The following is a 17,523-nucleotide window of genomic DNA, read 5'->3' as shown; positions in this document are numbered from 1 at the left end:
TTAAAGAAAATGGCCAGGATCCCAATGGTATTTGTAGGTGAGGGCATTAGGCACACCAGCCACCACCTTCTGAATGGCAGCCAGGAACTCCGGGGTGAATTCCTTGCCAAAGTTTTGAGCCAGTGTAATTACCAGTATTTTGCCAAGGAGCTGTGTGGAAGGAATAAAAAAACAAGGACATGGTTAGCAGAGGCACCCAATTTGGACTAAAGAGTATTTCAGTCTCATCCCAAGCTGTGCCCCTAGAATATAAGTAGAAAGATGTCTGAAGTGTAGATGTTACTCCTAATATGAACCCACCCATATCAGCCAGTCCATTCTGAAGGAGATCAGCCCTGGGATTTCTTTGGAAGGAATGATGCTAAAGCTGAAACTCCAGTACTTTGGCCACCGAATGCTAAGAGTTGACTCATTGGAAAAGACTCTGATGCTGGGAGGGATTGGGGGCAGGAGGAGAAGGGGATGACAGAGGATGAGATGGCTGAATGGCATCACTGACTCAATGGACGTGAGTCTGAGTGAACTCCAGGAGTTGGTGATGGACAGGGAGGCCTGGCGCGCTATGATTCATGGGGTTGCAAAGAGTCAGACACGACTCAGCGACTGAACTGAACTGATATCAGCCTGAACTCGTTCTTAGAAATGTTTCTGCCTTTCTGTCTTAGTCCATAGCCTGTTATCATTTTTTATTCTTTTGAACCATTTCAAGTAGCAATGCATCATTTTGTCTTCCTTGCTTTGAAAGGAAGAGGTAAGGGGAAAGAATGAGATAAAATTTTAAGTGACTTAAAATATAAAAGTGTTTTTAAATACTCAAAATGTTTGAATAAAAAGAAGATACTGTAAATAACAAACAGAAAAAATCAAGATTGGGTAAGAGAAAATGATGGCTGGGAACAAAGAAAGTAAAGGAAACTAAATGGTCCTGAGGAATCCATAGTGATGTAACCAGAATACCTCTTTTCCATTCTGAACTGTATCCTGCTGCTTAACTCTCTCCCCATGATAGGAACTTATCCACACACAAAAAAGATGGAGAATATTAAGCATCCTGTAGACTCACACTGATGTTCTCAGGACTGACATGCAGATTCTTACAGTGAAACTCACTTAGCAAAGCAAAGATACCCTTGAGGCAGTCAACATGCTTCAGGCCTTTGGTAAAGGAGTCTAGTACCTTCTTGTCATGGGCCTTCACCTTAGCGTTGCCCATAATAGCATCAGCAGAGGGCAAGTTTCCAAAGGACTCAAAGAACCTCTGAGTCCAGGGGTAGACAACCAGCAGCCTAGACGGTGAAAACAGCATAAGGAAGGAGGGAGTCAGTGCCTGCCAGAATCTCAGGCAATGGCTCTGTCCACACACACCCAGCTGACATTCATTCTCCTTCAGCCTGCCTTGTAAGCTGAATACCTGCCTGCCTAAGGTTTCATACCAACTTCAGCCACCCTCATCTTGCTCTGCAGGGCAGTGACAAGTAGCCTTCCCCTCAAGAGTCAGATGCACCATGATGTGTGTTTGTGCAGCTGCAAGTTGTGTCAGAAGCAAGTGTAAGCAGCAAGGGCCCTGGTCTTGCTTGTGAGCCCCACCCAGCCCCCTGCCCTCTCTGCTCTGAGAGCAGATTAGCCCAGGGCATAATACAAGTTCATTGGTTTGGGGGAATGTAAGATGCACTCCTGTTCCTCAGTGCCCTTCATCTGTGATTGGCTGATCCAGTGTGTCTAGATTCAGAAACTACTCTCCCTGTTCTTATCTCTTAGCTTCATTTCCTTCATCCATCCATTGCCTCTACAAATATATTCCCAGTCTCATTTATGCTTAAATATTTTAGTCTGATCTTGTGTAATGTATCTTACAGTTTAAGCCTATGAAGTACAGTTTATCTATGAAAATAAAAAGTTGAATTAATAGGTAAGAAAACTAAGACATAGTAAGGAAATATTTTATCAAGTTGACTTTGTATGGAGCTTCACTCTGTTTCTGAAAATATTTGTAAGAGGTTGAAATGGATAAATATTTTGTCATAGATTTAACTTGTTTTGTTTCTCCTTGTATAAATACTCTGTGCTACAAAATTCGATTTCACCCATTCCCTTCATTGAACTAAATCTCTATCAAGTTAATGAAAAATCATAAATATTGTCTTTCTAGCAGCTACTGAACTAGGTTTATGGAACATGGAGCAGCTACTGAACTAGGTTTATGGATAATGGAAACAATTTAATGAGAAATAAACAAAAATATCTGATATTTATGATATGATTGTAGAGAAAATGCAGAGGACTTGCAAACAAGATTCATCTTATTCAGCTTGATAAAGTCTGACAGGATTTCTGGGAAAACACCAGAAATTTCCACATCTGCATCCTCAGGAAAAAAGTGAAAATGGACCCAGGAATGAAGATTCAAGTCAAATTTCATTCTTCTCAATTCAAAATAATACTACAATGATATACAAATATAAACCCACCAGCATACCTGGAAAGAAGGAAGAAAGGAAGAAAAGAAGAAGAAAGGGAGGAAGGGAGGAAGGATGGACGGAAGAAGGGCCTAGGAGAAGGGAAAATAATGTAACAAAAGGGAAGGAAAAGGGAAAAGAATATACAGAAGACGAGAGGTTGACAATTCCAACATTTTGCAAGGCTGTATATAAAGAAAAGTGTTCATACTTTGCTAATAATGTAAAACAGTATAATCATGTTTGAAAATATTTGTTGGTGTCTACTGAAGTGGAGGGGCTTCCCTGTTAGCTCAGCTGGTAAAGAATCCACCTGCGGTGCAGGAGACCCCTGTTCAATTCCTGGGTCAGGAAGACCCTCTGGAGAAGGGATAGGCTACCCACTCCAGTATTCTTGGGCTTCCATGTAGGCTCAACTGGTAAAGAATCTGCCTACAAAGTGGGAGACCTGGGTTCAATCCCTGGGTTGGTAAGATCCCCTGAAGAAGGGAAAGGCTACCCAGTATTCTGGCCTGGGGAATTCCATGGACTGTGTAGTTCATGGGGTCGCAAAGAGTCGGACACGACTGAGTCACTTTCGCTTTCACTTACGGAAGCAGAGGATGTGCAACACCTATGACCTGGCAATTGAAAAGCATGTTTGTGTGCATCCAAAGACATGTAGAGGAATGCAAGATATGTAGAGGAATGCTTATAGCATCAATATGCATCAGAATCTCAATTCAGTAGCAATTTTAATGTTCCTAAATTATGGTACAGTGAAATGATGAAATATTTACAGCAATGAAAAGAATCTGCATCACATGCTGTAATACAGATTCATTATATAACATAATGCTGTTTAAAAATTACCAGGGACAATAATTCAAATAATGTGATTTGTATATAGAAAGATATACAGTGTGACTGTGATTCAGATGACAGGGAAAAAATTTATGATAGGAAGATGCTATGAATGATCTTTACACTATGTTACAGATTTTTTTTCCTTTAACCTGAAAGTCAAGTAGAACTATTGAGAAATTCAAGCAATGTGACATTCAAGTGACATGATTGATTTGTATTTTTCAAAAATTATTGTGCCTTCAGTGTATAAATGAATATAGGAATAGAATAAATGAGAGACATATAGAATGATACTGTAGTAGGAAGGAAAATATAATTGTCATCTCTGTTTCCAATCTGGAGCAACTGATGATGTCATAATCATTAAGGTGTTATGGGGCTTCCCTGGTGGCTCAGATACAAAAGAATCTTCTTACAATATAAGAGACAGAGGTTCGATCCCTGGGCCAGGAAGATCTGGAGAAGGGAATGGCAACTCATTGCAGTATTCCTGCTTGGAGAACTCCAACAGAAGAAACACCATCTCTATTTTCAGACTTCAGCAGTTGATGATGTCATAGTCATTAAGATGGGGAACACAAAAAGAAGGCTCAGTTAGCAGAAATAAATTAGGAAATGATCAGGAGTTCAGTTTTGGATATACTGTATTTGAGTCACCTTTGAGCAATCCAACATGGGATATTAAGCAGTCAGATAGCTAGATATGAAGCTCAGAAACAATGGAATCAAGTCAAGAATCTACAATGAAACAGGGCACAAGAAAACTAGATCATAGAACATCAGATAAACCACTACCACTACCTTGGCAAAATGACAGACAACACACTTTACAAACATCTCCTTGGAACTTCAGAAGTGAGGGTGGTAGGGATCATTTGTGAGGCAGAGATAGAGATAATTATCCCACTTCACAAACAAGGAAATTGATTCTAAAAAAATATTCACTAAATGTTTCAAGGCAATGGAGCAATACTTTGACCTTGTCTGTTAATTCCAAGGCTTTGGCTTTTCACTTTATGCCAGTGGCTTGAGTACAGAAATTTGAAAAGATTTTTACAAGGGTGGCTATGCCCATTACCAGCTCCAAGCAGGAGACGTCTAGGTTTTTTCCTTCTTCTGTCAAGAAATTTCCTCTGCTCATTCACCAGATAGGGAACATGGCTGTCATCCATGACTATTCCACTCTCATTTCACTGTGTTTCAAGTCTTCAGGCATCATTGCCACAATGGTCCAATATTTTATTTTTTAGTCTTATTTCTCTTGCTTCTGTCAAGTTGAGTCCTTTATCTATAGCTTTATTATAATAATAGCCAATTCCTAAGCCCAGATTCAGGGTAGATTCTGCCTTGCCTGGTCTATACACACACGTGGATCAATTTCCCTACAATATCCTATTCATTATGTCACTCTCCTGTTCAAGAAACTTCACTGGTTCTTTTTGCATGAAACAATAGCTTTATTTCCTGATTTTTCTGGTCTCTCAAGCAAATTTTCTAATTTTATACTACCACACTGCTTATAAAAGGCCAATTTATCTTCTGTCCATTAGACCTGACAGGATGAATTGTGAATTTATCATTTTCCCTAATTAATGGCGTTTATCTCTAGCGAAGGTTTAATAGAATTAGTAATGTGTTCCAGGCCACAGAGCTCCCAAGTCATATAGCGTTAGTACCATTGAAGATGCAAGGAAACAACTGAGAGCACAGTCCTTGATTGGGTGCCTAAAAAGTACCATCTTCACTGCACTTATAACTATAAAATGTATGACTTCTATATTAAATTAAGGTAGACCAAGAAGAGCTCTATCCTGCATTTATACAAATAATAAACTATACATGTCCCCTACTTTGTGTCCTAACAACTCACTATTAACAATCATTTTGCATTTCTCTAGAGTAACTCCATTTCTTTCCTTTTTCTAAAGACCTTGCCAATCTCAGGAGTTTACATTCCCCTCATAAAATTAACTACACACTGAAGTCATTCTTAAAGAATCTTATTAGGGTTCCTTCTATAACCTCCCCAAAATTTCAATCTCCAATATTCCCAGTACCAATAGTAAAGCTTTTTTTTTTTCTTTTTTTTTGAATCAACTTATAAAAGATAAAAACAAAGACAAAATACAAGTACATTCATTATAGACCATGACTTTTATTTCATTTGAATTATATTGGAGTTATGTCTGGAGTCAGAGCTCTCTCGCTCTGTCTTCAAGACAGGAACTGAAGGGAGACTGGGCCCTCAGACAGGCACCAACATGGTTGGCCAGGCAACTAGTGGTACCTGTGGGCCAGAGCATTAGCCACAGCATTTGTCAGCTTCTGCCAGGCAGCCTGCATCTGCGGGGTAAATTCCTTGCTGAAGTGTGTTGCCAAGACAATCAATATCATGTTGCCTAGGAGCTGGGAATAAAAAGAAAATAGTACATAATGAAGAGAAGGTCTCAGGCTGCCCTTCCAGCAAATAGATACAACATCTGTTTCCTTCTTCATAAGAGGTTGAGCAGCTTTTATGGCCATGTTCCCACAAAAGTGCATCATTATAGACCTGACATTGGCTTCAGTGACTCCCAGTCTGAACCTCCAATGTGTTATATCCTTCTCCCATTTTCTCTGTCAACTTCCAACCCCAGAGCATTGCTATGGATTGCTTCTCTCCTTTATTTTAAAAGTAAAATTATAGTGCTGAAAGGGGACTAGATATGCATATTGTGTCTCAAGATATTACACACATCAGATTGTTTGGACATCCATTTGGCAAGGAATCCAGCACCTTGTATACAAGAACATTTCATCTTTGCTAGAGACAAAGAAGGAGGCAAAAATTGTGAGAAGTTGTTCTTATTTTGTCCTGTTTAGTTCTGGTTCAAAACTCAAAAATCATAAAGTAATGTATTCATCAATTTTCATACAAAATTTCCGTTATCAAAGGCAAGATATTCTTCTGCATGGCTCAGTTTGTATTCTCCAGGCCAAAACATATAGCTCAAGTTTGGTTAGTGTTCTTCATAACACTTTTTCTTTTTTCAGAATTATCAGATGACCAGTGAGCTCCACTAGTCATAGAGTAATTACTTGGTCTTACCTTTGACCTCTGGAACAACCTACCAAGATCAAGCCTTTCTCTGAAATATTACCTCCAAAAAAATATTTCTGTAGCATAAGACTTAAGTCAGTGTTCTCATTATAACCACACCACAGAAACCTAGATGAAAGAACAAAGCACAGGCATGCCCAGAACTCACCCTGAAGTTCTCAGGATCCACGTGCAACTTGTCACAGTGCAGCTCACTTAGATCTGCAAAGATGCCCTTGAGGTCATCCATGAGCTTAATGGCATTTCCAAAGGAGTTCAGCACCTTCCTGCCATGGGCCTTGACCTTAGGGTTGCCTATTATTGCAGACTCAGAGTAGAAGTTTCCAAAACTGTCAAAGAACCTCTGGGTCCATGGGTAGATGATCAGGAGCCTATAGGATGATCAGAGCCTCAGAACAGATGAGAAGTCAGAGTATGTAAGAAACCTAACCAGTCCCTCTTTTCTGGAACACTTTCAGCTTTTCTACATCCTCTCCTACCTGTGTCCAGTGCTTACCTTGCCAGGCTCTCACCGCCGACCACCTCCACATTCACTTTGGCCCACAGACTAGCAACAGCAGCCTTCTCCTCGGTAGTAAAATGCACCATGGTGTCTGGGAGCTTACTGGTGATCCTAATGGGCCAGAAGCAAGTCTGTGCTGCCTCTTCACTGTGTGGCCTTTTATTCCTCATCTCCTATCCCAAGGCCCTTCCTTCCCCCAATAAAAGGAGACTATTTGTCAAGGGTAGGTGGCCACCACCAGGGGTGGGACTTGGGCAAGGGTGGGTCAGCAAGATGGACATTTGTGTCCCTGATAGTGTTTCTGGCTCTATCAGGGATACTCTGCTGTTGTCCCCCCTACCCTCTACTGTGCAATTCATATCTCAAACTCCCTACTACCCCTCCTGAAGTGACCAGTAGACTGACCATGAAGCATAGCTAGAGTTAGGAAGAGCAACATTTAGAACTCTGTTGAGCGTTGTGTCAAGTGTTTACAATACACTGTTCTGCTGTTCAACCAGGGTATATTAATAGAAGAAGCCACAGCTCTACTTGGGTTATCAATGCTTCTAAAGCTTATATGGGGCTCATAATTTTATAATTCTTGTAACAAAGTAAAAATGATCCTAATCCAACATCAGTTTAGAAATGAGAGAGTCATTTCCTAGGCAGGTTGATAGGGAGTCTAGGGGTCCCCAAGGAGAGAAGGGTCTGGAATTCTCAAGGAGGTAGAAAGGACAAACTTATTTTCTTTCTCCACATTCCTTAGGATTATATAACATTAATGTATCCTGCCTAAGGACAGTCTTTGTATTAAACCTTCTGTTATCTTAAAATGTTAATTATGGGAGTAGACCTTGTCTTTACAAGGATGTATCTTGCCTGAGGACAGTGTTATCTTAAAATGTAAATTATGGGAGTAGGTCTGAGGTCTTTACAACCTCCAGACATTCTTTGGATTATATAACTTCATTGTTAACACTAGCAAGCGGGTACTCTTTCTGCCCCCTTCTGATGCTTATGTCAGAAGATTTCTCTATCTCTTTTATACTTTAATAAAACTTTATTCAATCCGGGGCCAAAAACGAGGCTTGGTCGCTCAGAGCGATCAAGCCTCATTTTTGGCCCCGGATTGAATTCTTCTCATCCGGGGGCCAAGAATCCCTGTGTCTTCGCGTGATTCAACAACAACCTTTCAGAAACATGATAGGTAAGAACTCTGTAAAATGTAGAGAATTGAACATCAGCCCTTTATTACTGAGTTCTATCAGTAATATGTGTACTTGTTGGAATAATTTTTTTTCACTCTGATTACATGGAAAGTGTCTCTGACCAGTACGTGTATCTATCATTCATATCTAGAATACATTATTGAATGTTGGGGAATGGGTGCTTCTGTGTTTAATAAAGAGTGTATAAGAATTTCTCCTTGACAATGGCTCTGGATGAACTGAGTTGTCTCATGTGCTGGGTCCACACTCCTGGCCGAGTGTGACTTTTCTTCATATCTAATCAGTCAGAAGCAACCTTCACTGACAGTACTCAACACACCACTGCCACTGTGATCTAAGGTACTTTGTTCTCATGCATCCAAATAAGCATTTACAAGACTGGCAAAGGCACATTTCTAGTGGGAGAGGGAATGATTCATTTTATCTCAGAATTTGTTGCTCCCACATTTTGACCTCCAGAAAGCTGGTTTGTTTCTCCCTGAGATCACTCTTACAAATATATGTACATATAATAAAAATAATTTTAATGTGTATTTACAGTGGGACTCTAAAATTTAGAGTTCAACCCACCGTATTATATTAAAACTAAAATTTCTACTATTAGAAAATAAATCCTTTCTGTCTATTTGATATAGTGAGACACTTTTATCTATTCAGCCTGGAAAAGACTTAAATGTAAAATGTGGATAAAAATTTTTGTTTTGGGAAGCTGGTTTACCATGACAGAGTGGATAATCTGTGAGTACTGATTTATGTGAGCACTTTGGTACAGAGATATAAGGAAAATAGTTTGGATTAATGTCAAAAGAATTTGCTTCAAGAAAAGAGGTCAGAGAAATGAAAGAAAGAAGAGGAAACTATGACCACAGTCAGGAACCTCACTCACACTCAGCTGGGGTCTGGCCTGTAGGGGTGGCTCTGGGTACTTTCTATCTCTAGCCCTGATGCCCATCTTCATTGGAGTATGTGCCCCCTGCAAGGCCCCAGACTCAGGGGCTTCTGCAGCTCTGAATGTTGGGGAATAACTGTCCATCTTTTCAGCAAAGCAAGCAATGATTCTGGAAATTACCTCTAACTCCTGATTTTCTCTCACACTTTTTAGACAGTCCCTTTCTCTGAGCATTTTACAAAGGTCTCTCTTCCTTGAAATGCTGTAGCCAGCCTGCTCATGTGTGTCTCCTTATGGCAACAATCAATTTAACATTCCCTCCCTGTTGGTCCAGCGACTAAGATTCCAGGCTCCCAATACAGGGTCCCCAGGTTCCATCCCTGGTCAGGGAACTAGATCCTACATGCCATATTTAAAGATCCTGTGTGCTACAAAGGAGTTCAAAGATCTTGCCTGCTGCAACTAAGACCTGGCACAGCCAAATAAATAAATACAAATAAATATTTAAAATAAAATAGAAAATAAGTCCTGAAAAAAATATATATCCTTCCTAGGCAGCTCTCTTCACTTTACCCAGACAGTTTCTTAGTAAAGCCCATGGGAAGTTCTTTGAAGTTGACTTTGAAAAGAGGTAACCCCTGCTCTGACCTCCATCCCCTCCCATCCCAATCTCTCTTCACAAGGGTTATGACAAACCAGTTATGTTTAAAAAATGTGTTCTTAGAATGGAATGACATTCTTGCCTGGATGATGCCATCTTAAGACCTGGGCTAATTTTCCTGTAAAGAATCTCCACTTTGGTACTCCTCCATCCAGAACCTTTGTCTTGACTGAAGTCTTTTTTCCAGACCCACTTAAGACTCAATTATTCATCTGGTCCTATGGAGTTCTTGTCCCCTGACACCCTTTCCCTCCTGCCAGAACACTCCCATATCTTTAACTAGAATAACTCACAAGTATATGACTCTCCCAAGTGTATGTCCCAGCCATATCCCTTTGGTGCTCTGTTTTTAATTTTCCTGCAGAAATCTCTACTTCATGAAATAATTGAATAGTGAGCCTCCCTCGCCCCCTCAAACACAGTTCAACATAGAATCCCTAAGGTTTTAACATATTTAAAAGCACGTGAAAAAGCAGACCTGAGGACAATTACAGAGAACTCTTAGTAGAGCATTAGTGCTACTGTTACTATAATTGTTGTTATTATTATTATTATAAGAACAATAAAGTTGTTCCTTGGTGACATTACTACTGCACAGGACCCTCAGTGAATCTTGTGGGCCAGAGTGTTCACCAGTCCAGTCACCATTGTCTTTCAGGCAGCCTGCACTGGGGCTTAATTCTGGGTCAAAATGGTTTGTCAAGACAATCACTAACACAATTTCCAGGAGCTGTGGAGGTGAGAGAGATAACAGATGTGTACAGTGAGCAGAGAGTTCCAGACTGGCCTCTCCACTCCCACTTAGAACCCAGTGATATCAACTTCCCACAAAGCCTGGGGCATTGCCTTGTCTCTAAGCACAGTTCGTTTGCTCCCCTTGCTAGACTAGGAACTTGCCCATGATTTCCCTCCTCCAATCTTCCTAACAGAACCAACTTCATATTTTGTGGGCTTAAAAATAAACACTCATAGCTTTTTATTGTACTCACTCCAACCCACATGTTCTAGCTGTTTTCCTCCCTCAGAGACACTTATCCCACTTCTGGATTTAAAGGATGTAAGCTTGAAATGGCCATCTAGAAACAATTCTGTACAAATGCTCAACCAATGTATGCATGTGCTGTGTGGTTAGGTGCTCAGTCATGTACGAATCTTTGTGCCCTCATGGTCTGTAGCCTGCCAGTCTCCTCTGTCCATAAGGATTCTCCAGGCTAGAATACTGGAGTGGTTGCCATGCCCTTCTCCAAGGTATTTTCCCAATCCAGGGATTGAACTCAGGTCTCCTGCATTACAGACAGATTCTTTACTGTCTGAGCCAGCAGAGAAGCCCTAATGTATGAATAGCCTTAGCAATATATTTGTGAACTCTAGCATCTTTTGTTATACAGAGCCTGCATATGCTGCATAGACATTTCTCCTTGGTAATTTTTTTTTTTCTCCCTCCTGGAGAGGAAAAGTGAAAAATAACAAGTAAAGTCAAAGTTCCTTTCATACAGTTATACTCTCCAGTAGACACTATCCTCATCTCTATATAGGCTCCTATTTTTTTTAATTTATTTATTTTAATTGAAAGCTAATTACTTTACAATATTGTATTGGTTTTGCCATACATTGACATGAATCCGCCATGGGTGTACATGTGTATATAGGCTTCTTTTAAAAGTCTATAGAATCCAAACAAAACCCTCTAGACTTCAGAAAGAAGTTTTTATGCCCTAATGCATTACATCTTGGTCTTAGTTCAGGTCCCTGGAGCTTCTTTCTTTCAAACTCAACATTTCCAAATGTTTCACTTCCTACATCCATCCTTGTTTCCTTATAACTTCTCGGTTTTTGGACTCATCTCTTCTCTTTCCTCTAGACCTGTCTTGCTGATTCCTCAAATTCAGGCTTTGAATTTATTCTCCATTTCCTCAGAAAATGATCTTTTATTTTCTCCAAAGCTCAATCAGGTTCAATAATGATAATTATTATTATAGCTAAATTTTTAAAAAAGCACTATTATTTGGAATAAAAATCACATATATTTATGAATACATATATACATATAATGCAGATAGATGGAGCTTATAGATAACATAAATACTGCCTCTAAAAGAAATTATAGATAAAGTTAATTATTTTTAGAGAAAGAGCTAAAGAAAGCTTATGTTCCAAGTTGTGAACTAAATATGTGAGATATATTAGTGTATTTAATTCTGACAAAATAGACTTTGATAAGCATGATCAGTGAATGAGAACTTAAGGTATTAAGTGATGCTTCTCAAATTGTAGAGCTAGCAGGATGCTCAAATTCAAACCAAAGCAGCAAGTTCTTAGGTTTAGAGCTGGCTCCCCATTAGTACAAATGACAACACTAGGGAAAGACTAGGCACGGGTCCCTTGATTGTACTCTGAGAAACACATTCCATCTCAAGAGAGCTGATCAAAACTATGTTTCTTACATTAAGTAAAATTAACTGTAATGTTTTTTTCAAACTTTCATTCCCATGGGTTCTCAAATGTTCATTCAATAACTATTTGTTGGATGACTCTGTGCTATGATTGTTCTATGTACCGGAGATTTAAGATAGACAAAAAAGAAAGCTTTCCTCTTTATCTAATTTTGTGGTGGAACATACATAAAATGAATAATTAAACCCATCAACAAATAATTTCAGCTATTATCATTTGCTGTGAAGGAAATTAATATCTGTACATAATGAGAGAGGGACACAATTAAATCAGGAATAAATCTAAGAAGATCATAGTTGAGGAAGCCCAGAATGAAAAGAAGGAATCTGTAGTGGAGAGTATTGGGATAGAGGTCCTGAAAGTTGGGACACTGGATCCAAATCTCTAAGGAAGGTAAAACAAATGTCTGCTATGCTAGAAATATGAGTGAAGGGTTGGTGTGATTGATATGTAAATAGTAAAAGTGAGAATGGCAGAAAATATTGTTGCACAGAAAGCAAAAACCTAATAACTTAGAACTTCTTTTCTAGGATAGGGAATACAAAGCCATTCTAGTATTTTAAACCTGGTAATGACAATCTCTAAACCCTCTGACTCTTAAATTAATATTCCCAGATAATTGTGTTATCACATTATTTTTCTCAGCTGGCTTTTATTGTCTATCAACAATAATTAGACAACTTTTCATCTATTAAAGATTTGAGTCCTCTAGACCTGAATATATTCATATGTGTGTAAATTATATGTTTTTGTTTTCAGGTAAATTGTCCTGAACTGGCAAAATTTAGAGCTAAACCTAGATCATTAAGGGAGGAAGAATGTATCTTCTGCTTGCTCCTTCATCATCACCATCCAGGACCCTTTGATATTCAGAATCAGAGTAATAGTTGAGAGGCAAGAAGGATGAAAAAGAGATCGATAGATTAAAAAAAGTACTTTGCTCTCATTTGTTGACTGGGTGGAAAGGTCTTGGTGCCACACAGAGCCTCTGTTTACTCTGTTTAGGGACATAATAAAAGGCAATGGTGGATTTCCTTGGTGGTCCCATGTATAGGAATCCTCCTCACAATGCAGGGGACATGGATTCACTCTTTAGTTGGGAAACTAGGATCTCACATGCTGCAGGGCAACTCTACCCACGAGATGTAGCTACTGAGCTCACATGATGCAACAAAGATCTCCCATCCATTACCAAGGTCCAATGTGTTCAAATCAATACATAGGCAATGGAACACAGAGCGACCAGTGTGTTGACAGCCTGCAACAATGTAATCACTGGTCTTTTATTCCCATTGTGAAGACAAAAGGCCAAATTAGAAGGTAATTCACAGGACATATTATAATTCATGTGTGAGAGCAATGAAATGAATGCCTCATAGAGTTAAATTTGCCAGTCGTCAAGAGGACAGTTTGACTCAAAGCCTGGAGCTCATGATTCCCTGAGCAATCTGGCAGTGATGCCCTCAAGAATAATTCAGTTAATGCTTTTCTTACATGAACTCCCCAGGTCACTGCAGGCCTCTTCTTGTTAGAACCACGCTGTGAGTTTTCTCATCTTCTGCCACCCCCTTCCTCCTCATTCACCCTAGCCAATCAGAAAATATGTCCTCTTCATTCTCCCCTTCTTCATCCTTCACTTTTTGCAGACCTCCTTGATCTTCTTTCAGGGCTTCCCCGGAGGCTTAGCAGTAAAGAATCTGCCTCCCAAGCATAAGATGCAAGTTCCATCACTGGGTCAGGAAGATTCCATTGAGGAGGAAACAGCAATCAGCTCCAACATTCTTGCCAGGAAAATTTTATGGATAAGGAGCCTGGTGGGCTACAGTCCATAAGGTCACAAAAAGTCAAACATGGCTGAACACACTGCTCTTCTTGGATTGAGGCCATTATATCTGTTCTCCTCAATTAAAATCCATGTCTGGTCTCTGCAATTTTCAATTCATTTTGTGTGAATTAAGCAGATTATTTGCCCGCTCTAAATCCTACTCCTTGAGTCATTTAAAGTTCTAAGAATACCTATTGCTTATTCTTGCTACTATCATAGTAATAACTTTTATTTTTATGTTCAAAGACTTATATTATCTAGTCTTTCCTAATTCTCTACCTATGTCTTAATATCTCTTCCACTTCAAGAGAGCCATATTCATGCACCTTACTGAGCACTGGCTGGCTAATTTTAGACTATGAGACTTTGTTAGTGTCTTATCTCCTACATGAAATCTTGGTCATCCTCCTGTCTCCCCAATTTATATACTATCGTAACTCTAATTTTATTTTAGTGCACACTACATTCAACCAGAATATGATGCAGAATGATTTCAAGTGTATTAGCCTTGGTTTTGTAAGGAGACAGTGGAATCCTTTAGAAAGGGTAGGCTATTGTTGGTTCATGGAGATTTTTTTGAAAATTCTCAGCCATCCTTCAACTGATCTTTTATCTTCAATTCAATCTCATAAGATATATGACAACATAGTTGAGCTAAAATGTACATTAGAACAAATTGAAAAAGTAACCTGAGTCTAGATGATGAATCCCTACAAAACTTTTACTTTTTTCTGCAAACTCTCTGACGTGTACCATAAATATGTCTTGCTTTTTCTCAGACACCACTTACTACTTCTGCCTTCCTGATACAGTAAGTTGTGCCACCCTGAACTGTGGCATTCAGTCTCCAACCACTAAAATAAATATTTCCCACCCCGGAAAACTTTCTTCCCCACCTTAGCTTTCTCTCAATCATCCTTCCATAATGTCTATATTCTGTTGATGAGCTCCCCAAATGCTTCTCTAAGGACTCTTACTTCTTCCTATGTCTCTCCCCATTCTTCAGATAATGAGCTGTTTCTCCTTTAGTACAAGATGAAATGATGGAGAAGATACAATGTTAATTTTTGATCACTGAATAGAATGTACTTTATTAAACAGAAGCTGGACTCTCAAGGCCAAACCCCAGTCCCCATGGGCAGAAGGAAGGCACCGGGGACACAAAATGGTGAATTGAGAAGAGGATTCAGTGGTATTTGTGGGCCAGAGCAGTGGCAACACCAGATACCAGCTTCTGCCAGGCAGCCTGCACGTCAGGGGTGAATTCTCTGCCAAAGTGAGTTGCCAGAATAATCACAATCACATTGCCCAGGAGCTGTTGGGTGAGAGACAGAATGAGAATTAGGTATGCTAAGTCGAAGTTTGCTAAAAGAGTTGCAGAAAATAATGGCTTAGTACCTAAACCCACTCCCAAGTCCACATCTTAAACTTCTCCATGGGTTGTACCTGTACAATAAACTCAGATGAGCTTGTCCTTCAATTTAATTTAAATTCTATGTGCCCTCCATACAATATTTTGTCTACCTATATCCCCTGCCTCTCTCCTATTTCACTATTTATATTTGCCTCTTTCCCTCCCTTTAATTTTTATATTCATAGGATTTCAGGGCTACAGGGGTTGTTAGAATGAGCTTAGTAAAGCCTCGATTCAATGCAGCAATAAGCCTCCACTTAGTCACAATACTGATGGGTAATTTAATTGAGAATTGATCAATTTTTCTTTGAGATTATCCAGCTAAAAATTATTCTCCCAAACATATTCCTAAACTTCAGTCATCAGGAATCACATAGGATAATTCTCCTTTCTTGAGATTGGACTTCTTCTATCAAAAGCCAGATTTCATTTCTCCTTGAACAAATATGCTATTCTTTGATATTCTCTGGCGTAAATACATCCAGTTCTGACAGAAGTTCCAGAAAAATTTTAAGCAAACTTAAGGATGCTCATCATGGTGCTAGCGATAAAGAACCTGCCTGCTATTGAAGGAGATGTAAGAGATACAGATATGATCCCTGGGCTGGGTAGATCCCCTGGAAAAAGAAATGGCAACACATTCCTGTATTCTTGCCTGGAGAATCCCATGGACAGAGGAGCCTGGTGGGATACAGCCATGGGGTCACAAAGAGTCTGACACCTGAAATGACTCATCATGCATACACTCTAAAGCTGCTCATAGCTCTTTTTTAATGCTCTTAACATCCTTTTATTTTTTTTAATTTATTTATTTTAATTGGAGGTTAATTACTTTACAATATTGTGTTGGTTTTGCCATACATCAACATGAATCCACCATGGGTATACACGTGTTCCCCATCCTGGATCCCCCTATGTCACTAGTCCTGAATCAAGGTGGGCTCAGTATGCCCACTAGAAGTCTGTCTTCTTAACACCTAGTTTGATCTACGATTTCTGAGATCTTTTCTAGTCTTTCCAATAAAACACTCAACTTCCATTATTACTGCAAAGTAAAAAGCCACAGGGAACACATGAACACTTCCTGAACTTACCCTGAAGTTCTCAGGATCTACGTGCAACTTGTCACAGTGCAGCTCACTCAGCTTAGCGAAGGCACCTTTGAGGTTGTCCAAATTCTTAATAGCTTCTCCAAAGGAGGTCAGCACTTTCTTGCCGTGGGCCTTGACCTTGGGGTTTCCCATTATGGCAGAGGCAGAGGACAGGTTGCCAAAGCTGTCAAAGAACCTCTGGGTCCAGGGGTAGACGACCAGGAGCCTATGAGATGGAAACATAGCAGATGGAAAATCAGCGACTAGGAAATTTTTTCAGAATTTGCTGGCCAATTTGCCAGGCTCATATTCACCATCCTCCCCCATGAAGTCCACTTCCTACCTGCCCAAAGCCTCGCCTCCAGCCTCTTCCACACTGACTTTGCCCCACAGGCCAGTGATAGCAGCCTTCTCCTCCGCAGTAAAATGCACCATGATGTCAAATTGTGGAGCTTACAGGTGATCACAAAAGCATCAGAAGCAAGTCTGTGCTGCTGCTGGATGCTGTGGCCTTTTATTCTTTACTGCTGAACTTCTGCCCCCTTGCTCCCCCTTGTCCTTTGAAGTCATTGGTCAAGGTTAGGCTGTGTCCCTCAGGGGTGGGGTCAGGTCAGCTGATGGTCAGCAAGGAAGATGTATATTGAGTGTATGATAACCTGTTGGTTCCTGAGACATCTTTCGTATGTTAGGTCCTCCTCTATCCTCAACACTATTTTCCACTCATTCCCCATTTTCACCCTCTGTTCTTCCCCTGTCGTCCTCCACAATTGCATCCATCTCTCCCATTCTCCTTCTTCCAGAATGATCCATGGAATGTAGCTAAGCACCAGGCAAGGAAGGAGTTCTATTCAAATGATTTTAGTATTGGTTAAAGATGGTGAGATGGTGACAAGGACAAAAACATGCTCAAGATAAAAAATACTACTGCAGACAAGAAACTCAATCAGTTCTAGCTCTCTTGAGGAGTGAATTATAACCAAGCTCTGGATTTTAGTTTTCCAAGGGAGAAGAAAACCAAACAAAACAGACACTCATGGTTACTTCATGAAGCTGAATGGAAATGCAAGGGGTCTA

General features: G+C 39.8%; 2 protein-coding genes and 1 pseudogene across 2 annotated transcripts; all 3 read right to left on the bottom strand.

Moving 5' to 3' along the window:
• Positions 1–1,507, bottom strand: LOC129627779 (hemoglobin subunit beta-like; annotated as a pseudogene).
• Positions 1,508–5,479: 3,972 nt separating this feature from the next.
• Positions 5,480–7,050, bottom strand: LOC129629068 (hemoglobin subunit epsilon-4-like). The gene is made up of 3 exons (XM_055548854.1): positions 6,899–7,050; positions 6,551–6,773; positions 5,480–5,708 (listed from the first exon to the last, which is right to left on the bottom strand). The coding sequence occupies exons 1-3, from the start codon at positions 6,988–6,990 to the stop codon at positions 5,580–5,582; spliced, it is 444 nt and encodes a 147-aa protein (XP_055404829.1). The 5' UTR covers positions 6,991–7,050; the 3' UTR covers positions 5,480–5,579.
• Positions 7,051–15,070: 8,020 nt separating this feature from the next.
• HBE1 (hemoglobin subunit epsilon 1) lies at positions 15,071–16,884 on the bottom strand. The gene is made up of 3 exons (XM_055548853.1): positions 16,793–16,884; positions 16,453–16,675; positions 15,071–15,259 (listed from the first exon to the last, which is right to left on the bottom strand). The coding sequence occupies exons 1-3, from the start codon at positions 16,882–16,884 to the stop codon at positions 15,131–15,133; spliced, it is 444 nt and encodes a 147-aa protein (XP_055404828.1). The 3' UTR covers positions 15,071–15,130.
• Positions 16,885–17,523: the final 639 nt, after the last annotated feature.

This window comes from Bubalus kerabau, chromosome 15, assembly GCF_029407905.1.
Source record: "Bubalus kerabau isolate K-KA32 ecotype Philippines breed swamp buffalo chromosome 15, PCC_UOA_SB_1v2, whole genome shotgun sequence".
NCBI lineage: Eukaryota > Metazoa > Chordata > Mammalia > Artiodactyla > Bovidae > Bubalus > Bubalus kerabau.
Note: the sequence above shows the minus strand (reverse complement) of the source record. Positions and strands in the feature narration are given on the sequence as shown.